General features: G+C 39.7%; 1 protein-coding gene across 1 annotated transcript; it reads right to left on the bottom strand.

Annotated features, from left to right (window-relative positions):
- Positions 1 to 4,748: 4,748 nt before the first annotated feature.
- Positions 4,749 to 16,982, bottom strand: DLK1 (delta like non-canonical Notch ligand 1). Its single transcript, XM_061464019.1, has 5 exons — positions 16,708 to 16,982; positions 15,801 to 15,864; positions 15,227 to 15,357; positions 10,198 to 10,339; positions 4,749 to 6,232 (listed from the first exon to the last, which is right to left on the bottom strand). The coding sequence occupies exons 1-5, from the start codon at positions 16,778 to 16,780 to the stop codon at positions 5,494 to 5,496; spliced, it is 1,149 nt and encodes a 382-aa protein (XP_061320003.1). The 5' UTR covers positions 16,781 to 16,982; the 3' UTR covers positions 4,749 to 5,493.
- Between the last annotated feature and the right edge of the window lie 5,140 nt (positions 16,983 to 22,122).

Raw genomic sequence — 22,122 nt, 5'->3', positions numbered from 1 at the left:
CAAAGCAGACCGGTAATTCTGCTGAGAAAACACTTCTGCTTTCTCTACTGATGCTGGTATGGTTTGATTTTGCTGCAGCTCAGCAGGTCATGAGTAGCTGTTACCTTCAGGTTAAGAACCATGGGCATGTTCTTATTCTCTTTTTTTGCCCTTTTTCCATAACTAGTCACTAAGGATGGGTTATAAACTGCCCGAAATAAAAGCGTGAAGGGGATAAAGAGATTCAAACTGTTCTGTGTTCTAATACTGCCATCAAGTGGATATACATAGTCTAAGGTTGCAATTAATAGCAAGGATGTAATTTCAAAAGTGGATGGGGAGAGGAAGAATGAAATAGCATTTTTGTTCCAAGTTTCATGTGGCAAAACATTATAAAAAACATTTTTGGTCTAATCAAAACTTCTAGTTAAGCCTGGCTTAGTCCCTGTTCTTTGTATTAGACCACCTCCATATTTTAGCACATTCAAAGTTGCTCAAGCTTGCCTTTGAGAAACCATGAATACAATAATGTTGCTCTGTGCCTGAAAAATTTGTCTGTATTGCTAAGGATAAGGACTAGACTCTGCACTGTGCTCCCACGAACTTGTCTGAGACCCTGACTCAGGTATGAGCTTCCGCAAAGGTCCTACATCTTGAAGAGTATATATATATAGGGGAGTAAAATGGAAGAAAAAGTTCCTGGTTTTGAGCTTTAGAGCCAATGACCAAAATTAACTAATTCAGTGGTTTTCTTCAAGTCCCAGAGCAACAGTCAGTTTGTATTTCATACTAAAATACTCTTCTTTATATAGTGTTTTTCCCCTTCTTGCAAAGTTTTAAAAGGAACATGCCCTCATTTCCCTCAAGGAATTTAGGAAGAAATTTCAAAATATTACTTTATGTTTTAAGAACAAAATCTAATACACAGTATGTTTTATTATGGCTTGATCTCATGTAATGACCAAAGAGATGCAACAAAGCTGGCCCGTCTTTGTGGGCCTCAAGAACTGGCTCCAACACGGGTTGAGCAACCAGAGTCTTCTCTCAAGACTCTTCTTTCACCTAAGCCAGGCAGAAATTAATATTTTCCTAGGCTGTGTGACATCCAGGAATGGAGGATTTGTCTCATTCACAAGAAACTCATAGTAAATGTGATGTGTTTTGGAAAATCAACAGTGCATGCATAGTACATGTGCAATAATTTAGTGTGTTCTGGATGCATATGCACATAGTTCTGCCAGGAAATTCCTGGACTAAAAATAAATAAATAGATAGATAGATAGATAAATTAATCCTATATCTGTAGCAAATTGTTTTGCCTTAAGGCTTTGATGATAAATAAATTTTGCCAAGGCACAGACAAATTTGAGAACTTGGAAAGGGAGGGACATAGTTATGAAAAGTACTGTACTCAAGCAGTGGAATATGGACCACTGTTTTCAGTGACGGTCTGTGTATACTCCTGCAGCCAGCCTTAACGCTGCTTTACCCTCCAAAGCTAAAAGCCTGTTTCAAGCAGGAATACCACAGTCCATCTGGACCTAAATATTTCTTTGAAAACAGAACTCAAGTTATTAACCCAGAAGAGCTGATTAGCTGGGCTGTTAGGGATATGTCTACAGCAGATGCTTTAGTACTTGCAAGTAGAATCCTTATTAATCAAAAGCGATGTATACATTATTGATGTATGGACAGATATTAAGAATGGCAGTAAAAAGAAAAGCTGTGCACATATTCTCTATTCAGACATCCTTGTCCAAAATTTCATAATTTCTACTTCTTTATATGTTCTACTTTTCCACTACAGACCTCTCCCCCACCATGGCCATGAAAGAAACCCAAACAAAAAAGAAACCCAGAAAAACACACCCTGTCTCTAAAAACTTGACCTTTGTGGAACATCTGTGGGTTTTATTGTTGTTTTGTTGTTTTGGTTTTGGTTTGTTGTTTTTGTTTTTTTTTTGTTAGTGCAACAAGGACAGAGGCTAAGAAGGCTCAGAGGGAAATTTTTAAAATAAAAATATTGTCCTGGGTTCAGCAGTAGCAGTCATGTTTCTCCTCCTTGGTAGCTGGTGCAGTGCAGTGTTTTGACTTTCGGCTCGGGAGCAGAGCTGATAGCGATGTTTTGGTTTGGCCAAGGACTTTGTGAGCCTCATGCTGTGCCAGGGAGGAGGGGAAGCTGGGAGGAAGCAGAGACAGGACACCTGACCCAAACTGACCAAAGAGCTATTCCATACCACAGCACGTCATGCCCAGGATGTAACTGGGAGTTAGCCGGAAGGGCTGGGAGACTGCAGGGTTGGAGGAGGTATCGGTCGGAGCTTGGTCGGGCTTGGGGGGCGAGTTATCGGTCAGCGGGTGGTGAGGTGTTGTATTCTGTTCCCTTGTTATTTCCTTTATCATTATTATCATTGGTGGTAGCAGTAGTGATTTGTGTTATACCTTAGTTACTAAACTGTTCTTATCTCAACCCATGGGAGTTGCATTCTTTTCAATTCTCCTCTCCATCCCTCCGAGAGCAGGGGGAGGGCAAGAAAGGGGGGGTAAGTGAGCGAACGAGTTACCTGACTGGGTTTAAACCACGACAAATATCTTTTCATATATTCTCCCATAACCTGGGGACAAGTGAGAGGGAGCTACTGTCCTTAATGAACTATACCATTGTCCAAACCCATCCCTCAGCCTATTTGTTCTTCTGAGGGAGCACCTGCTCATAGGGAGAGGGTAGGTGCACAGCTGAGCCTAGAATTTAATTGCTGATTACTAGCATATATCTACTGTGGCAGCTTGTTTTGTATCACAGTTGCAAGCTACCCAATTGAGTTATTCAGTTTCTTATCATCTCCAAATTTAGCCTAACATACGTCTAATCACAGAATAGATCACATTAAAATATACGATACTGAGCTACATGTTTCAAATATATAAGAAATGTGGAAAACTCCTGTGGCTCATGTTTCATGGCTGCAAATTCAACACTGCTTGCCTGGTTTTACCTTCATCTGGATTTCTATATTAGTCATCTTCAGTATGACTGGTTGAAAAGTTGCTGGATTTGATGAATATTTATCTTCTCAACAAGAGTTTTGAGAGAGAGCATCTGCTTCCTTTAAGATTTTAATCCTGTTAGCTAGATGTCAACACTTTCTACAGTAGTATCTCAACAGCATTTTTCCTGTTAGCTCTAACCTTTGCACTTGATTGTAATGCTATGATATGTGTGAATATTATCAGCAATAAAGCAAACTTGCTATATACTTACAGCAATTAAAAGAGATGTCAAGAGAAAAAATCCTAGGGTAATGACCTGTATGTGCTTTAAGGCTTTTTTATTTTCAAATTTGAGCAGCTGTTAATGGATTTGGGAGTAGCATAGTTATCAGCAGCTTAGGAGCTGCTAAATATTCCTATTTGGGGTGGCTGGTGAAGTAAATTATTATTTGGGAGGTTAATTATTTATTTATTTATTCTTTAAGGGAGCAGCGAGCATCAGGTTGCCCAGTAGGGAAGCTGGGAGACCCTGGAGGGTCATGCTCAAGGGTGGGACGTGCCCCACCAACAGCACAGTCTCAGAACACATCGCCAGAGCTGGTGCTGGTAATGGGGTCCATCAGCTATCCCAGACGCAAGTGATGAACCAGGTCCAGGGTCCATCCATGGCTTACAATCAGAAGTGAAAGGAGACAGGGCCAGAGCATAGGTCCAAAAGGTCCATCCAGCAGAAAGCTTGCCTATAGTTCAGGTCTAAATTCTACCCACCATGCAGAAGTGGAGAACAGCATTCCCACAGCATAGTTCAGATCTGGACCTCTAGCCTTGGACGGCCCTGAAATGGACCTGTGGGTAGTGGTGGATAAGCGCCCCAGGTAAGGCTCCTCAGGGATGATAAGACCGATTAATGCTCTCAGAGCCCTAACATTTTTGTTGGCTTTGATGAGAAAATGCACGAGCCGGCTTCACTGTGTGCTTGCAGCCCAGAAAGCCAGCTGTATCCTGGACTGCATCAAAAAAAGCGTGACCAGCAGGTCAAAGGAGGTGATCCTGCCCCTCTACTCTGCTCTCGTGAGACCTCACCTGGAGTATTGTGTGCAGTTCTGGTGTCCTCAACATAAAAAGGACATGGAACTGTTGGAACAAGTCCAGAGGAGGGCCACGAGGATGATCAGGGGACTGGAGCACCTCCCGTATGAAGATAGGTTGAGAAAGTTGGAGCTGTTCAGCCTGGAGAAGAGAAGGCTGTGTGGAGACCTCATAGCAGCCTTCCAGTACCTGAAGGGGGTCTATAGGGATGCTGGGGATGGACTCTTCATTAGGGACTGTAGTGACAGGACAAGAGGTTAATGGGTTAAAACTTAAACAGGGGAAGTTTAGATTGGATATAAGGAGGAAGTTCTTTACTGTAAGTGTGGTGAGGCACTGGAATGGGTTGCCCAGGGAAGTTGTGAATGCTCCATCCCTGGCAGTGTTCAAGGCCAGGTTGGACAGAGCCTTGGGTGGCATGGTTTATTGTGAGGTGCCCCTGCCCATGGCAGGGGTTTGGAACTAGATGATCTTAAGGTCCTTTTCGAACCCTAACTATTCTATGATTCTGTGACCCTTTGCCTCTCTGCCAGTGCTGCTTTTGATTCTTGAAGATTTTCTCTCCTTGTAATATGACACAGAAAAAGCAGAAATGAAGAACTAAAAGCAGCTGTCCTATTTCAGGTGGCACATGTTATCTTTTCATTTCTTCCTATGACACAGGCATGAAGGATACTTCTCTCAGCAGAGTTCTTTGAGGAGTATTTATAGAAAAGTCAGGATCAGATCCTTTACATCTCTACTAGGTCTCTAAACAGAAAGTATGACCAATGACATTAAACACCTTTTAAACATTTTAAAATAGACAAATAGAACAATTTATGGAGGCAGCATGGCAAGCAACAGAGACCTTTAACCTGAAATTAGTATCACAAAGACCCGTAAGATTCTATCAAAGGAGCATGTAAAAATAGCAAAACTGCCTGGATAGCTGAGACATTGGTGTGAATTTGCTCCTGTTGATTGCAGTCTCTAAAGTCTTTGTCACATATAGCAGAAGAATTAAGCAGGGACACTCACTGCGGTCTTTGCTGTGGCATAACATTTACAAATAAATAAATAAACCAGTGTAGTCCTTAACTGCTGTTTATTTTAAAAAAAAGCAAAATTTACAGGTACCGTATTTGCCAACAAACTTTGCACAAGACAAGAAAGATGCAATACAGCTCTAGTGGTAGATTTTACTTTATATTTTACAAACTATAGCTGTCTTGAAAAGAATCAATTCCCTGCTCTTTAATATTTTAAAAAATTTATTTTACCTTTTATTTTCGGGAATGAAAACATAGTTAGCAATACAGATACATTATATTTTTTCATTATCACTCAGCACAAGCTACAGCACAAATACTGAGGCCAATCATGTGCAATAAATTCAATCTATTTTACATATTGCTATAAAAAGTTGCAAGTTGCTGCTTGGCTTTCAAGGGCCTAAATGGCAGTGTAGTTCTTAGTATAATTAGTCAATTTGATCTTTTCTGGGAAGATAATATTAACTGAGAGATTTTCCCCATTGTTAGATTTCAGAAAAAAGTTCTTTTTCTTGCGTAGGAGATGACTGTATTTGGCATTAGCAAGCCACATTTCGCATTTTGAAAAAAACACAATCCCAGTTGTACCCAAGACAACAAGACATGTAAGCAAGCCCAGTACAACAAAACATATCACCTGGCTTCTACTCAGCAAGGGATCTGCATTTTGGATAGTTTCTTTCATTGTTATTTTCAAGATTTCTTGTTGATGCACTGATCTGTGATGAGCTTTTGAGGTCGGCTTGTAATTCTGCATGTGCCTTGTCTCCATATTTGCTTGAGAAAGACTTGTGTTTTTGATGGGATGTTTGCAGGTCACACCAATGAATTCTGATTTACAGATGCATTTGAATCCTCCTTGGGGATGTTCACTGCATGTCCCTCCATTCTCACATGGGCCACTTGCACAGAACATGACACGGCTGCTGCAGAGCTTTCCTGTATAGCCAGGGGGACACAAACAGCTGAAACCCACACCAGTATCTGTACATGTTCCTTCATTTTCACACGGGTTGGATTCACAGTCATCTCTATCTATTTCACAGAAGTTGCCAGCAAAACCAGAAGGGCACAGACAGGAAGCATGGGGTGCAAAACCATCGTCATCAATGCACGTTCCTCCATTCTGGCAGGGAGAACTAGAATAGATAACAACCACACAGACAAAACTGAATTTAAAGTCCAATGAAAGAAGCTATTATGAAACATTTTATGCAATAAAAGGGGCTGTTTTTCTTTAGAAGAGCCAATTCCAAATGCAAATCCACTGAAGTCAATGAAGTTGAATCAAGAATGAGTTTGTTCAACAGTTTTCTCAAAACAGATTATAATTTCTTCTGCCGACCGTTCGGGCAGGATTAGTAGACTAATATATAAATTCAATCTGAAGAGCTGTGAAGGGATTTAAAATTATTTCAAACACCTATTCAAATTAAGCTTCCCACTGTTTTCGTATGCTTAGAGCCATTTAGCTGAGCTACTATTCAGACAAAACTGAAAAAAGACACTAGCACCATGGCTTTGTTTTCCACCTGATTATTCAAAAAATAATCCATGTGTTGTATTGGCAAAGAAAAATACTCTGCCATAGCTGCTAGATGTAAAGCTGATCAATTTTTTTCTGCTTCTCCAGTGCTCTATGACACAAAAAATTTAGAAGCAAACATAGTTTCCTGCAAACTGTTGTTCAGCCAAAAATTCTGATAAATGTAATAAAATATGTAAGTGGGATAGTTTCAGCCTTGCCAAAGGCAGCTGTAATGTGAGGACAGAACCACAGGAAACCAAGTATTTCAGCAAACCATTTAGGAACTTAATAATTAGTAGCCTGGTACTATGTGTTAAGTGATGTAAATTCACTGAGACATCTTTTTTTATCTTTGCAATGTACCTTACTGAGTGACAGGTCAAAAGATAGGGCCACCCATTGACAGAAAGGTACAAACATCAATTCAGTGGAGCAATGTGGACTTGGTCCTTTAGCTGGCCCTGTTGGGAGAAAAGGGACCCTGGGTCACAGGTTTACAAATAAATCTCAAAACCCACTTTCATGGCAGCTCATCATATATGAGAAAAGCTTTTAAAACTTAATAATAAAACCTAAAGATGAGTAACACTTGGCAAAGCTTATGACAAGCCTCTCTGACAGCACCACTTTTCCTAATACTCTGGTGGTAGCTACAATAGAGAGCACCCCAAGTAACTCTGGCTTTACTGGGGACTGAAATACTTGGTGGCCACCCATCATGAGAGCCTTAATATTGTGGTAGGTGACTCATCTGCCTGTTTTTTGCTGCTTTCATATAAACTGCTGATAAACCTCTTTGTATTTTCCTTCATTGTAGATGTTGGCTGGGAAAAAAAACCTACTGAAAGAACAAACTGGAAGTCTGGAAGCAGTATTAGGAAAGCAAAAGGTGTGGGTTTCACTAGATTTTGACATAGCAGTTGCTGGTGACAGCTTGAGGTGATCATGCAAACAAGGAATTTGAGCACAATCACTAGCCACTGTGTCTGCTTTCAGCAAAATATGGAAATTGTAGTTGTACAGTCCTTGAGTAAATGAGCAGTTCTGCCCTTCTTGGAGAGTCAAGCACCCTCTCTTTGCTTTACAGGTCCCATGGAAAATCTGACAAGCTGCTTTGCATATGGCAAAGTGTAGAAGTTTGAACCCTTATGGGTGGGTTGAATTACAGTACTTTCTAGGCAAACAGGAGGAAATTGCTGGAGAATGCAAGTGTAAAATTTTTTTCCAAACCTTTCAGAAGAGTAAATAATTAAAATAAAAACACTTAAGGGCCACTATGTAGAATTTCGATACTATGTTTATTATTAAAACTGAGATGCATTTGCCTGATTTTCATATATTTAAATAAATAAAATAGTAATATTCATCTCCTTGAATAGATTGTGCAAAAATGCATTTTTGGCATTTAACACATGTTCAACAAGGTGTGGTATATGAAATGCCAGTCGTGGAAACATGGGTGCACCACTTCTTTTCTTTCCGAATACTCTGATTTCATTTTAGAAAGTACCACTTGCTGCTCTTCTTCAGAGCAAAACTTCATCAGAAACGTCAGTAATGCGGATCACGTGCCTGACTTTGTAAACAGACTAGAACAAACACTTTGATTTGTGAATTGTCTTTGTACCATCTGTAAATGTGCACTGAGGAACCAGGGACAATGCTTAGTAATATCAACTGTTACCATTTGAGGTAGAGAGAAACAGATGAAGATGTGAATGAACTGGTGTCATTATATATAATGAGGTCTCTTTCCAGGATATGAGGTGCGCTCTCTGGTGGACTGTGAAGTATTACAAGACACAGAGTGCTTATACTGAGAACAGTTGTCTTTTTGCATTAAAAGCAGATTGGCAGAGCCTGCTGCTCGTTTTCCTGAAAAGGAGACAGCATCCTAGAGAAAATTAACTGCTGTTTCAAGTATGTTGTTTCCTTAAGAAAAATTGTTCATTGTTTCCAGACTAGATCATAAGCAGTCAGTTTGAATGCAGAGTACCATCACAAAAATGTAGTTTCAGCAATTTAAAACAATAAGGATTTTAAGGAATTACATGGAATTAACCTGTGTTATTTCATTGATGCTGTACCCCACCTGTTATCTTGGATAGTTAAAATATGCCTGGGTTCAATTACTGAAATATTTGCTTTACAGATGAAAAGTAGAGAAAGCAACACATCCCCTGTGTTAGGCAGGTAGCTTGGATCCGATTCAACGCACGTGTGAGAAGCTTAAATGTCCTCATTGTCAATGAAGAGAAACAGGCAAACCAGAGCAGTTATCTTAGAGGCTGAATGTAAACCTAAACAGAACTATGTGAGAATTAAAAGAAATGGCAAAAATATTACACTGACATAAAGTTGCAAGAATGGCAATCCTTGCCAGAGAGAGGTGTTAATGTTCCTTAAACAAGAATGTACAAGTCTTCAGGAAGATTTTGTCACAAGGTGATCTGAATATTCATCATTTTCTATCGCTGAGCAAAAGCAGAACCAGAGGTTACCAATATGGAACTAAAGAGAAAGAAGGCAATCTCCAAAAAGAAAACTGTGATTTTAAGGTGATAGTTTTACCAAGCTTGTAACCACCAGAAAGGCATTCTGTATGCTTATGAGATCAGATCCTTGATGAGCTAGAAGACAGCAGACACTTCTAGACTTCAATAAAAACACTAGCTCACATTTTCTTTAACTTTGAAAGGTCACCCTTTTTCCAAGCATTTCTACCAGCAATACTGCTGAAAAGTTTTCAGTCTGTGTCTGTTGCCTCTTGTCCTTCCACTGAACACCTCTAAAAAGAGTTTGGCTTCATCTTCTTGGCTTCTCTGCATCCAGTATTTATACATACGAGTAAGTTCCCAGTACTCTTCTCCAGGCTAAATAATCCAACTCACAGTCTCACCTCATATGAGAGATGTTCCCATTCCTTAATCATCTTCGTGGCCCTTCACTGGACTCACTCCAGTACGTCCATGTCCTTTTCATACTGGGGAAACCAGAACTGGGCCCAGCAATACAGATGTCTGACCAGGACTGAGAAGAGGGGAAGCATCACTTCCTTCAACCTGCTGGCAATACTGTCCCTAACGTCCCACTCAGAGAATGGAGAGCAATGGCCTCCCACACTCCCTGGTCTGGTAGAAGTAAGATTATCTCCTTCAATAAACTATGGACATACCGTTACATGTCAGTTAAGAAAAATGGCAGACTGGAAGACTAGATGTTTTTGTGCAGACAGTTTGTGTATTGGTTACTGTTCTTATTACTGTATATGGCTTGTAGGTACAGTTATCTTTCATTAGAGGTGAGAACACAGGATGGGAGGTTACTTCAAGTTTGTTTACAAAACTCTTGGGAAGGTATAAATTCACCACAATAAAATGTACAAATACTTTGAGTACTAAAATTATGCTGATAATCTTTACATCTTTACAATATGAGCAGATCAGATCTGTAAAGTTTGATAAAAATATCATTATTATATATTTTAGCACAAAGACACTTCTACTTACCAAAGAATTTTGAATAATAGTCATAAGGAGTGCATATTTTAAATTCATGACAGAAATCAATATTTACCCATTAATAATGCAAGGTCCTTTTTTGAGATGGCAGTTTTTTCCTGTAAATCCCTGGCCACACAGACAAATATATCCTCCATCACCAGTCTCTATGCATGTTGAGTTATTGGTGCAGGGTTTTGCAGAACATGGGTGAACATCTGTTTGAAAAAGCAACAGGTCTCAATTAATCTAATGAGAAAGAGTCAGTAAATAGTTAATAATACTTCAAACACAGTATAGCTTTAACAGTCCTTCATCCTGCGTTTTATAAATTCTGATTTATTCCTCCCTCTGTTAAAATAGAATTCAGATTGTTCAACTATTATTGCAAGCACTTTCAGTTTCTCTCTTCATAGCTCCCACTTGCAAATTGTTCCAGTCTATAAATAAGTAATATTATCAATAAAATATTAGTATGGGAGAAAGAAATAACTATGTACTCTAGGCATCCTTTCATAACCTTGGCTTCTCCATGAGCAGAATTGTGATAAAGCAATCAGAACTGGGAATTCTCCCCACTCCCTGCCCAGAGCCTATCATTATGTGCTTATGAACAGTCATTTAATAATAACAGAGATCAGCAAGTTCCAGAAAAAAAATTTCCTCTTTTGGCTGGGCTGCATCAAGCCCTGATATAACTGTACCGTAAGAGAAAGCTGTTTGACACCTGGACCCAAAGTCACACATCTCATTTTCTTTACAATTTCCCTGCTGAGCCACTTCCCACTCAAATGATTACTGAATTTTTAAAATAATTAAAAATAAATAAACGAACAAGAGCATATTTTAGCCAGTTAATGGAGCAGCTGCAGAGAAGATCTTACTGAAAGTTATCTCAAGCCTCACACAAACATGTGCACACATACACTTTCTAAGAAGATGAAAAGGGATTTAAGGGCATTTGTATTTTACTTCCCACAACATAACATGAAATTTAGATGATATCAAGAGGTACTGCAAAATTTTAACCATAGCAAAACATTTCAACATCCCTAGCTATTAAATATAATTTTCCCTGGATAAGAGGCTCTATTTTCTCCTGTATTAGCCTGTTTTCATTCCAAAACAACCACTTTCCATGCACTTTGAGTGTAAGCTCCAATTTTCACAAGGACCAAAGTAACCTTGAATACTTTTTGGAGCAGTGTTATTTTCACAGGCTTTAAAAGGCAGGTAATAAAGCATGAATTCTGATGCAGGAGCAAGGAAGCTCTTTGAAATATATGGATAGTGTGTATATATGCACACAAAAACACATACATTACTGTCACTAATTTATGTCAGGGATTTAATTTTAAAACACCACTTAGATACTTGTTGGAACATAATTCTTTAAAACATACTACATAAATAACCTCAAATAGCCTGGTTTATATATTTTTATCAAATTTACATCTCAAAAGGCCAACAGCCAAGTGATTTACCTGCTTCAAGTGGTAACTGAGTCTGAGATGAGAATTTTAAAAAAAGGATGACACATTTACACGTTTATGAATAGCCACAACCACACTACCAATAAATTAAGTAATATTTGTGTAAAACTAGATTATGATGCTGCAGTAAATAAAGCAATCACTGAGTGCTTTTTGGAAGGAAGGCAGACTCAGTAGTAGTTTATGTCACAGCAGTTTCTAGATCCTGTCTCATGCATGCCTAGTACGGGCATTAGAGGCTCCACCTATACTCTCTTTGTGACAGTCATCAAAGTCAAAAGTCATTAAAGTCTTGGGCAAAGAAGTCAAGTGACATATAACACAGTATACTCCAAGCTCACATCACATGTGTTTTTAGCCAGATGGAGGATGTGATTCATGCAGGAAGACAGAGGCCCAGTAATATGACTGTGCAGACACAGAGATGGCAAGATGACAGATGACTGATCTGATTTAGCAAGGTGGATCATATGCTCAAACTGGGCTGTTGTTTTATCCTGGAAATAAATTGACTAAATTGGTCTTACATTCAATGTTTGATGTGGTTCCTTGTACTGTATAGCATATGTCAGCTGCAGAGAGAAACTGTTGTGCAGCCTGGTTCCAGGTGTTTATATACCCAATTTCAAGGCTGTGTTTCCATAGGATGAGAAGATGCACTGTTAGGCAGGCTGTGGTGCACTCCACTGCAAGGAGGTTAACCAGCAGTGTTAACACTAATACCAACTCATAGATTTCTTTCTTTAAGTGCAAAGTCTGTCCACGTAATTGCAATAATAGTCATAAATGATACCACTGATCCTGCCCTACGTGTTTACCGTGGATCAAGCTCAACCTACAATCTGTGGGCCTCTAAATTACTGGGAAAGTCATTCTTGACCTGAACTGAGAACCAGAGTGTCCATAGCAAAACCAACAGCTACACAGTCGGAGGCATTAGCAAAACTACTTCATGATTCAAAACTACTCCAGAAAGGAAATTCCACAATCCAAGCCAAGGAGACCATACACTAACTTTTCTAGAAAACAGAAAAAGATATAACACCACTGGTCCAAAATTATCTTTTTTCCTCCTATGCTTAGCAAGCAAATAAGCTGCTTGAACTGTATCTGTAGTTTACAAATATTTCAGGTATTTACAGTAGTAGACAATGAACTTCAGACCTTCCCAGAGTTTTCCTTCTGGGTTTTGCCATCCTTGTGAGTTGGCATTTGCTTATAGTTGGCAACATTAAACCATATATATATGTATATGGTTATACTGGAAACTTCCTGCAAATATTAAGCTTTCTATAGCAGGAAAAAAAAAATAAATTAAAGAGAGTACCAAAACTGCATTACTCACAACTCTTCATCAGTCTCCACAGAAACAACACAAATGTAGCTTTTTAACACACCTTATCTCATTACATACCTGAAGCTAAAAATGGTCTCCAGTAGTTAAAAAATGGCACTTAATATCATAGGCATGTGAAAAATATAATAGCTGTGGCTTGCCCTCATTGTACACAAAAAGTCAGTATTGGAAGAGAGAGACACAGTACTTTGTGATAAGAAATTAATGGATTTGTATTTCCATATTTAAAAAAAACAGCATGTGTGATGCCAGTGATCCCCAAAAGGGGAGCTGCCTTCAAAACTCTTCCTTCTTCCTAACCCAAGTTTCATTTAATAGTACCTGTTAATGTGCAACAGCAAATCTGTAATAATTTAACACAGGAAACTGACATCAACTTTTTGGCAGGCACCAGTGGCTGAGCAATTAACCCATTTGAGGTTTCAGTACTTTACTTGATCAGGATAACAACATGTAGCAACCCTTCAGTAGCAAAAAAAAGAGGGCCCATCTCTTGATCCCTTGTGGCAAAATAATGCATTTAGAGTAGGTAAATCTACTGAGATAACAGACTGTCAACATAACACGTGCCTGCAGATGAAAAGAAGGTTATTTCTTTTGTCTGAATGTTCTTGGCAGCTCTTCATGGGGATCTAGATTCAAACTATCAAAGACTGAGATCACTCTGAGCACTGAGAGAAATAACAGTTTCTGAAATACCTGGCTTGTATAATATAACTGTCTTAATGAATATGTATTAGAATAATATTTTTCCATGAAGATACGGCTACAATTTCCAAAGCATTGCTTTGCATCTTACATACCAGTCGCGAGACTCAGAATTGCAAAGATACATTAGTACTTAAAAATTCAGCTAGAAACTCATGGGTTTTAAAAGTATGCCCAGCTTGAAAACCTTAATTCATTAATATACATTCATATTTAGATGTGAAGACAGTACCTTTAAAAACCTGGTCCTTTGGAGTTATTGTCAAGCAATAGAACCAAGCCTCCTAAGGTGGCAGTGGAGGGATTTTCAGTCTAGTTTTAGGAATCTATGATTGTAGATCACAGAAAGACCCATTCTTCCTCACTGGCTGTAAAAAGAATCTAGGTGGCTGTCGTGAGTACAAACACATTCGTGGGAGGTGCACAGAGCAACATCTCTTGAGAAGTTTTAGTCACATCTGCATCACTGCTACTGCAGCTCCTGCAAATGTACCAGGACTAGCTTTAAATAAGAGGCCTGTCTATGCTTATGTGTGCAGCCAGTGAGTACTGGCTACAAAGCCTGATGAGTATCTAAATGAGTACCTGAGTACCTTGCACCAAGGTCCATGTCACTGCAACATGTGAACTACCTGAAAACTTTTTATTAATTTTGAAAATTTTATCCAGTTCAAACTGCATTATCCTTAATTACTGCTTTGGGTATGCACTGGCAGAACACAGACATGCTCCATAAATTACATGCTGTATTACGACAAAAGCCTGACATGAAAAGAAAATGAGGCCCGGGTTACCTGTCCTCTTCTAGCTGCAGCTATGTGGGCTGAAGAGGCACATGCTCATGGATGCTCATGTGGCTTTGGCCCCCTCAAATCCATTTGGCTGAGAATTTGTATGTGCCAGTCAAAATAAGCCAGCTCACCAGAGGCCAATTCTACAGCTTGCTTCTGCTAAGCTGGCCCATTCTGACTGGCAAGGGGTGAGAGAGTGCACACAAGAGCTGTGCTTATGCCTCACAAGGAGGGTGCCACAAGGAAGTGGCAGCCTGTTCTGGCAGATCTTTTTCTCAGTTATATTAATACTACTCCACAGAATCATCACTGGGTTAAGTAAAGGAAGAAATAAGCACAATGCTTGCCTTTTCAAGAAGTATTAAGAAAGTAGCAGATGGATGGATAGATAGATGATAGACAGATAGATAGATAGATGTGCTAGGTAAGTATTTCAAATTATTTGATGTATTACAACTTGTATTTTTATAGAAATGGCTTATATGACATGGGAGCAGTTATTTGTTGGCCTTGTCCACAATAATCATTGTTTAAAATGGAATGAGGAGTTTACACTTTGCTCGCATGTATGACCAGTTACAAAAGATACTGCATGCTTCTGCCTAAATTATTATCAAAGTTCTGGCTTTATCTGCCACTGCCCAGAATCCCCCTATTATCTAGTACCAACAGTTATTCAGAAGGACTTTAGCGTCTCTAGCACCAGATGGGGCTCTTTCACCTCACTTGCTCAAGGACAGGAAAGGATGTGCAAACCTATGTCACAGAGGCTGCCAACCCAGCCCTCCTCACAGATGCACTGCCAGGGCTTGGCACAGCTGCCGTGCAAACACCCGGGGAAAGGAACACACTGATTACAAAGAGCACCTTGCCAACCAGGCTGACACCTGAAAGAGATAAAAGATAAAGTAGAGGCATAGTTTATTTTTAATAAACATAATTGCAAAGATGCTCCCCTTTCTGAGGCACAATAAATAAACTTTTGGATACAAAATTGGACTGTGCAGCACATTTGAACAAGATACCATCAATGCTTCTGGGTACTAGCAACAGTTTATGTGAAGAAAACCGTTTCATTCAGTAAGAAAATAAATAAATAAATGCTAATCAATGTAAAGACTTCCCTTACTGGAAAAAAGTAGACTAAAAAAACACCTAGATGTCTATACTGTATGGTTCCAATTACTGCAGCCTAATAGAGTGCTGTTTCATTACACTTCCATGTTTTCAGATGACAAATCATTTCAACTTCTGTCTATTTTACCAGGACTATAAATTATTGAAGCCATTCATTCCTGTGCTAATAGTCCTGTCTGACAGATATTTTTACCTGCATTCACTGGGAAATTCACAAAATCCATTTTCTGGGTGGCAGCCAGTTTTACAGTTCACGCCTGGAAGAAAGATTTCTCACATCAAACCAGTAAAATCAGCACTCCGCAAAAAAACTGTATCACATTTCTATACACATCACTGCTGTTTTAAAAGAATCCAGAATTAATGATGCTCTGATTTCTTTCTTCAAACACATATTTTGCAAAATAAAATTTTAAATGAACTTAAAGTATGTTGCAGAGTGTTCCTATAGGATAAGTGAAATGACATAAAGAATTAACCGTGAAAGAATGAAAAGTCACTTTAGCATATGCAAACTGCATGAAAAATCACTATACACGCCTTTAAAAGGGGAATTTCGGAACAGAATCATGTATGTAATTTCATAACATGCCACTCAAAATGCACTGTTTCAAACCTACTTGAAACACAAAAGTACCTTTAGTTAAAAGGAAATTTCATTTAATGCAATGTACAATGAAAGCTTTGAATCTATTTCAACTGTACATGGGATGAAAAAGATTTACGAAAATTACCCTTTTCATTAACTCACGCATGAATAACGTGAGTTAAAGAGGTCTCAGGTACATTTTTTTGTTTGTTTCAAGTCTTTGAATCAAGCAATGTTCATCTGGAGTATCACCGTCAGCCCCTGACGTCCCGCGCAAACGGCAGGAAAGACGCACTCAGCGGGATGCAGAGGAAAAGCGTCCGAAAGCCCACCAACACGTCCACCCGGAGCGAGCCCTGGAGAAGGCTCTGCCCCCGGGGTCTGCAGGAGGACTCCTAACTCCCAGCCCCGGCAAACTCCCAAAACTTTCCCAACTCTCCACCCCTGGCTGCGCCGCTTCCCGGGGCAATCGCCGGGGTGTCCGCCGCTCTCCGCCCTCCCCCGGCGTTACCTGGGGCTGCGGGGAGGACGAGGCGCAGCAGGCAGCAGCAGCAGCCGATGAGCCCCGCGGCGCGCAGCACCATGGCCGGGGCCGCTCCGTGCACTCCGCTCCTCTACGCGCCGCGGGGAGCTCACCGGAGAGCGGTTGCGACCTGTAAGGCGGCACCCCCGCCAGCAGCGTAACGGGGAGGGAAGGGAGGGTGGAGAGAGGAAGGAAGGGAGGGGAGAGGAGGGCTGCCTACCTCCCCCCGGCCCCCGTGCCCCCCACCCGCTAGCGGGGGACCTGCCCACGGGGCGAGGCAGCCCCTTCCCAGCTCTGCTGCTTCGCTCCCCCTCCCCTGTGAGGGGTCGGGGTGAGGAGCCCGGCGACGTGCGCAACGGGGCGCGTGCGGCCGCGGGGAGAGGGAGGAAACCTGGAAGGGCTTAGAATGGAGATCCGGTGGAGGTGTGAACTTAGTCCGGCTGCCCACAAACATCTAATCTGGGTCCTGTCTTCAGAAATCTGAAGACTTTCCTGCTTAGTGATTTACATTGGAATTTCAACTGTTTTTAGGAAAGACCCCAGAAAAAGCATGGAAGGTAAAAGACACCCCCCGCCTCCCCAAAATACACCAAAACCAACCAAAAAAAAAAAAGCCAACAAAAAGCAGTACAAAACCTCCCCAATTGCTTCCTTTAACAGTCTGTTACACATGCAACAGATCAAGAAGAAATATTTCTTCCACCACAAGGCCGTTTAAATTCTGCATTTCATTCTGTGATTATTCCTTCTGCCTATCTTTTTATTCTTCCTTTGAGCTCTCTTATGGAAACAGACTGGCTATATTATTCTTTGTATTCTTTCTTGTGTTTTTTTTTGTTTGTTTTTTAAGCAGTTATGTCTGGGTTTTGGGATTCTTGAGGGACCTGGTTTCTGCTTGTTGATTTAGTGCTTTCTTCCACCAAACCTCTTTTAGCAATTTGTCTGCATTTATGTGAAGCAACTAGAGATCCCTATAGTATGGTAAGAAAACTATTGAAGCAACTAGAGATCCCTATAGTATGGTAAGAAAACTATACAGCAGTCTGCATTTTCTCTAGAATTAATTCAAGGTTACCTGCCTGAAAATACACACACTGAAAAGAACGGATTAGCTTCAGATAGACCATTTACAGGTACCTGAAGACAATGATGTCACTCAGGTTGAATAAGTTTGCTTCTACTATGTTAGCTTTTAGTTTTAACCAAGAATAGGGGAAGTGAAAGAAAAAGGAAGAGCAGAGAATGAGGGGTGGGTTAAGAGACAACACTTCAAAGTGAGCTGTGACAGGCAGACACTGCTTCTTCAAAGCTCTCCAAAGGTTTTGTTGTCTGAGATAAACTGTGCCTACCTGACTATAGGCACAGATTGCTTCCACACCTTCTCTGCTTGTCTTGCTTTCCTTTTTACAACTGAAACATTAACTGTTTTGAAAAGGTTACTTTGCCATCATGGCTTTTGCTGTAGCTCACCAGACCAAGCCTTGCTGGGCTACGGTGAATGACATTCCAGAGAAATGGAAATATGGAATGTAATGATGGCTGCTTCATCCATCATTCATTCTTTTTACTTCAGACCTTCAGAGTAGAGAGTTTGTAGAATTCATAGGTTTTGTCTGTACACTCATTGCCGTCAAATTATCTGCTCTAATTTGCATTGTATATATCCTCTGACATACAATGACATGTTTCTTCTATTTTCTGAGTTAACTACTGAATATCAGCTCTATTGTCCAAAACCTGACATCTGATGAAAAAAATCATTAGTAAATCTTGCTCTCACTCTCTTAATACATGATCCTCACAACCCCATATAGATGATCTTTAAGGTCCCTTCCAACCCAAACCATCCACTGATTCTATGATTCTATGGTATGTTATAATCACCATTTCAAACTTCAATTTTTGTATTGTCTTTTTCTTGATTGTTTTTCAGGGTTTTTTTTGTTTTTTTTTTTTTTGCATTGATACACTGTTAGGCAAAAAGTAATCCATTTTTTAGAACAACTCTACTTTTTATTCTTCTGTGTCTCAGGGGTGCTTCCTCAGTTGCTGAAATTAGGACAAATCTCCATTTTCCCATCTCTTCTACTTACTCCAGGACTCATCTAAATAAAACCTGCTAATTTTATTTCCAGGAGGTCAGAATCCTTTATATTAGAGTGGAGTCTATTCAACATAAACAGAATTCACTGGAAAAGTGCCTGCCCAGATACTAATCCAAAAATAACATCAAAACAGAAACACCAATATTTTGTAAATACAGACTAATGCTCTTCACTCTCCTCCTTCCACCTGAGGAAACCAAACTGCAAATCATTTTTACTTAGCTTGTTTGCTGCCAGAACCACTCTACCCCAAATCTCCATACTCTTCACAACAGTCATTGAAAATTACAGTAACTCTGTTCTGGCAGATTTTAGTGATTTCTACTTAGGATAACTTTTATTTTTTTGAATAATTTCTTTTTCTTTTTGACTTAGAAATTGGAAGGTAAAGAACCTCATGTAATCATTGTGTGTATAAGGAGATCATCTGAGTCTTAAAGATTATATTCATTTCTTCACCACAAAATACCTGAGTGGTGAGTACAGACTGAGGAGTGATGGTCTAGTGAGGCACCAACATTCACTCCTAGGAAACAGATCTGTTTCATGGAAACTTTGGGACCTTGGGAGGTTTCCTTTAGAGCTTGTTACAGGAGTCAAAGGGATCCGGTCATCAAAGACATTGACTGCAACAGCTGAATCCAGAGAAAAGTCTTCACAGATCCTTGTCCAGAAACTGAGATACTGTTGTTTCATTTGTTCCAAGAAAATGGCACACAACAATCCTGCATTCTTACACAGGAATAATGAACATGTTAAAGGTTAAGCTGCTGGGAAAATCAGACTGAAATTGAGAATTTAAGATTGCTGAGAACTTCCTTTTGTTCACTGAATGTATAAACAAGGTGCTTCAGTCTTCTGGCCAGCAACATGTAAGCAACTTTGCAAAGTCTAAAGATCCAGAAGCAGCAAGGAGTCCTTGATGTTCCATCCTGCCTGGGAGCATTCTTACTGCCAAGTGCCTGTTTGCCTACTAATATAATACTTTTTGACTGGAGAGAAGTTCAATCAAATTTTTATTTCATTGTTGCAAGAATCTGGAGATGGAGAATTTGCATCAATGACAAGTCATCAATATAAGAGCTCCTAAAAGTCCCTGGAAAACTTCTGGCAGCTAGAATTGGAGGCTTAACAGCAGGATCACATAGAAACCATATGTGAGATCCCACATGAGAGTGAGAAATAACTGTTATTAATTTGGGCTACTCTTATACATATTGCAAAAAGAAAGAAAAACATATCAATTACAGGGCAGTACCATTTCTCCAACAAATCAACAACACTTTGTGACTGAGAGTATCAGAAACTCAAACATTATCAGTGGAGAGGTTTATCCTTTATCCCTTGAAGGGTTCTCGTCAGCCGTGGATGTATACAGGCACAAAGTTTTAGGATCTGTTACCTGGATTTGCAAATTTGTGAGTAGTGTTGTCCATTAGAAAAGAGCTCATCAGACACTGTTGGAGCCTTAGGGAACTATTTTACATGCCTTATGTTAGGATGTCCCATCCTCATGTGACAGGACAAGATGGGCTGAGCCAGCCTGTAAGCTTGTTGGGGCTGAGCAGAGCATTGACTCCTTTCTCTTAAACTCCTTGCTGAGTCCCAGGGGCACAATTGCATTTCTCCCCCCGTACCAGCTTTACTTCTGGTATCTCTGGCTCTTCAGGGAGCTGATTCAGTACATTGTGCTGGCATACAACTGACAAGAAAAGCAAATTATTTATATTGTCATTATACCCACTTCAAGAACATGTTTCTGCCCTCACAAAATGCGAGAGGTAAATGTCTGTAGATTTCAGTGGGGATACAGGTGTCTTGTCCGGCACCTTCTGTATCAGGGCACATAAAACAGGAAGATTTTCTGCACTGAACAGATTTCACTACACACAAAAATAGCAGTTGTCAACAGTTAGCTGGAGATTGCCAAAATATATATATATTTTTTTTATATCTCCATAATTTTTCCCAGTTGGAACAGTATCAAGAGTGTGTAGAGATAAATATCAGCAGTGATTTTCAGGAGTTAAAGCCAAACCCACTCCCTTGCCCAGCACTGAAAATCCTTATAACCTCACTCTCTAACTATTGACAAAGCACTAGCTCAGTGCGATCTATCACCCAGTTCCTGCTGCACAGAGAATTCTGCCAGCTATCTTAGAAAATGAATTGCATGAAATCTTGGCCACTCTAAAGACTGAACAAAACTTGCATCACGAGGGCAGCTCTCCAGTGACTGTAGCAGTCTTGATCAAAAATGAATTCAATTTTCCCCTTTCTCAGTGTTAGGGAAAGCAGAAATTTTGCCAGCCCTGAGATCATAGTGCAGGGTTGCTTTGATACTGAAATTAAAAAAAAAACCAACAAAACAAACAAAACCAAACCAAACCAGCCCTAAATGTAGAAATTTGAAGTATTCTGTAAGAGTCTACATTCAAAGTTATTCCACTGCATGAACCCAGCAATTAAAATATGGGGACAAGAAAGTGCTGTATAAAAAGCAAATCAAGACAACAAAAAAACCTTACTTTTCTAGTAGATTTTTTTTCTATCCTGCTATTCACAGCACAAAAGATGAGAAACTGGTGGAGAAGCAGATGTAGCCAGGCATAAAGTAAAATAGAATATATTCAGGAAATATGATTCTGTCACTAGTGCAAGCAAAAATGAGATCTTACTGAAGATGTTACAGAAAGAATACATATGCATTTAAAGAAATCTAAACAAAAACTTTTTTCAAAGAGCTGGAAGGGTAGCATTGTCATTTTATATAGTACTGGGTATCCGTACTTGAAGTATAGAATATGTAGATAGGTTCACTGAAAGTGTAAAACTTGTGGAAGAACTTTTTAGTCCAAAGAGAGAGAGAGATGCTAAAAGATGTATCCATCACAGTGTGTGAAAACATGAAAGACAGGACAAAAATTTGTAGTGAGTAGAAGTAATGGCCAGAAATGTAGTTGGAAGAAACATTAATTTAGCTTGGGTATATAGGCATTTTCTTTAACACTGAGATTGATCAGACAGTATGACAGCTTGCCACCAGAGTAGGGGTAAAATAATTAGATGTCTTTAAGGAAAAGTTAAGTATACTTATGGGAAGACTAATATAAAACTTTCATTGCTTGAAGCAGGTGTTTGGATTAGATTATCCAAGATGTCCCTTTCAAACCCATCCCACAATATGATCCTGCAAAATGATCCCACAATATCTTTTGGTCAGGAAAACATTCCTTTGTAGACTGATGTTAAAAAAGCTGGAATCTTAGGAATCTTTAAAAGGTTCTTGACAGTCTGA

The sequence above is a fragment of the Pezoporus flaviventris genome, unplaced genomic scaffold, assembly GCF_033815535.1.
Source record: "Pezoporus flaviventris isolate CSIRO_AGI_PZ_B2104156 unplaced genomic scaffold, CSIRO_AGI_Pfla_v1 ptg000036l, whole genome shotgun sequence".
NCBI lineage: Eukaryota > Metazoa > Chordata > Aves > Psittaciformes > Psittacidae > Pezoporus > Pezoporus flaviventris.
This window is presented reverse-complemented; position numbering and strand designations above follow the sequence as displayed.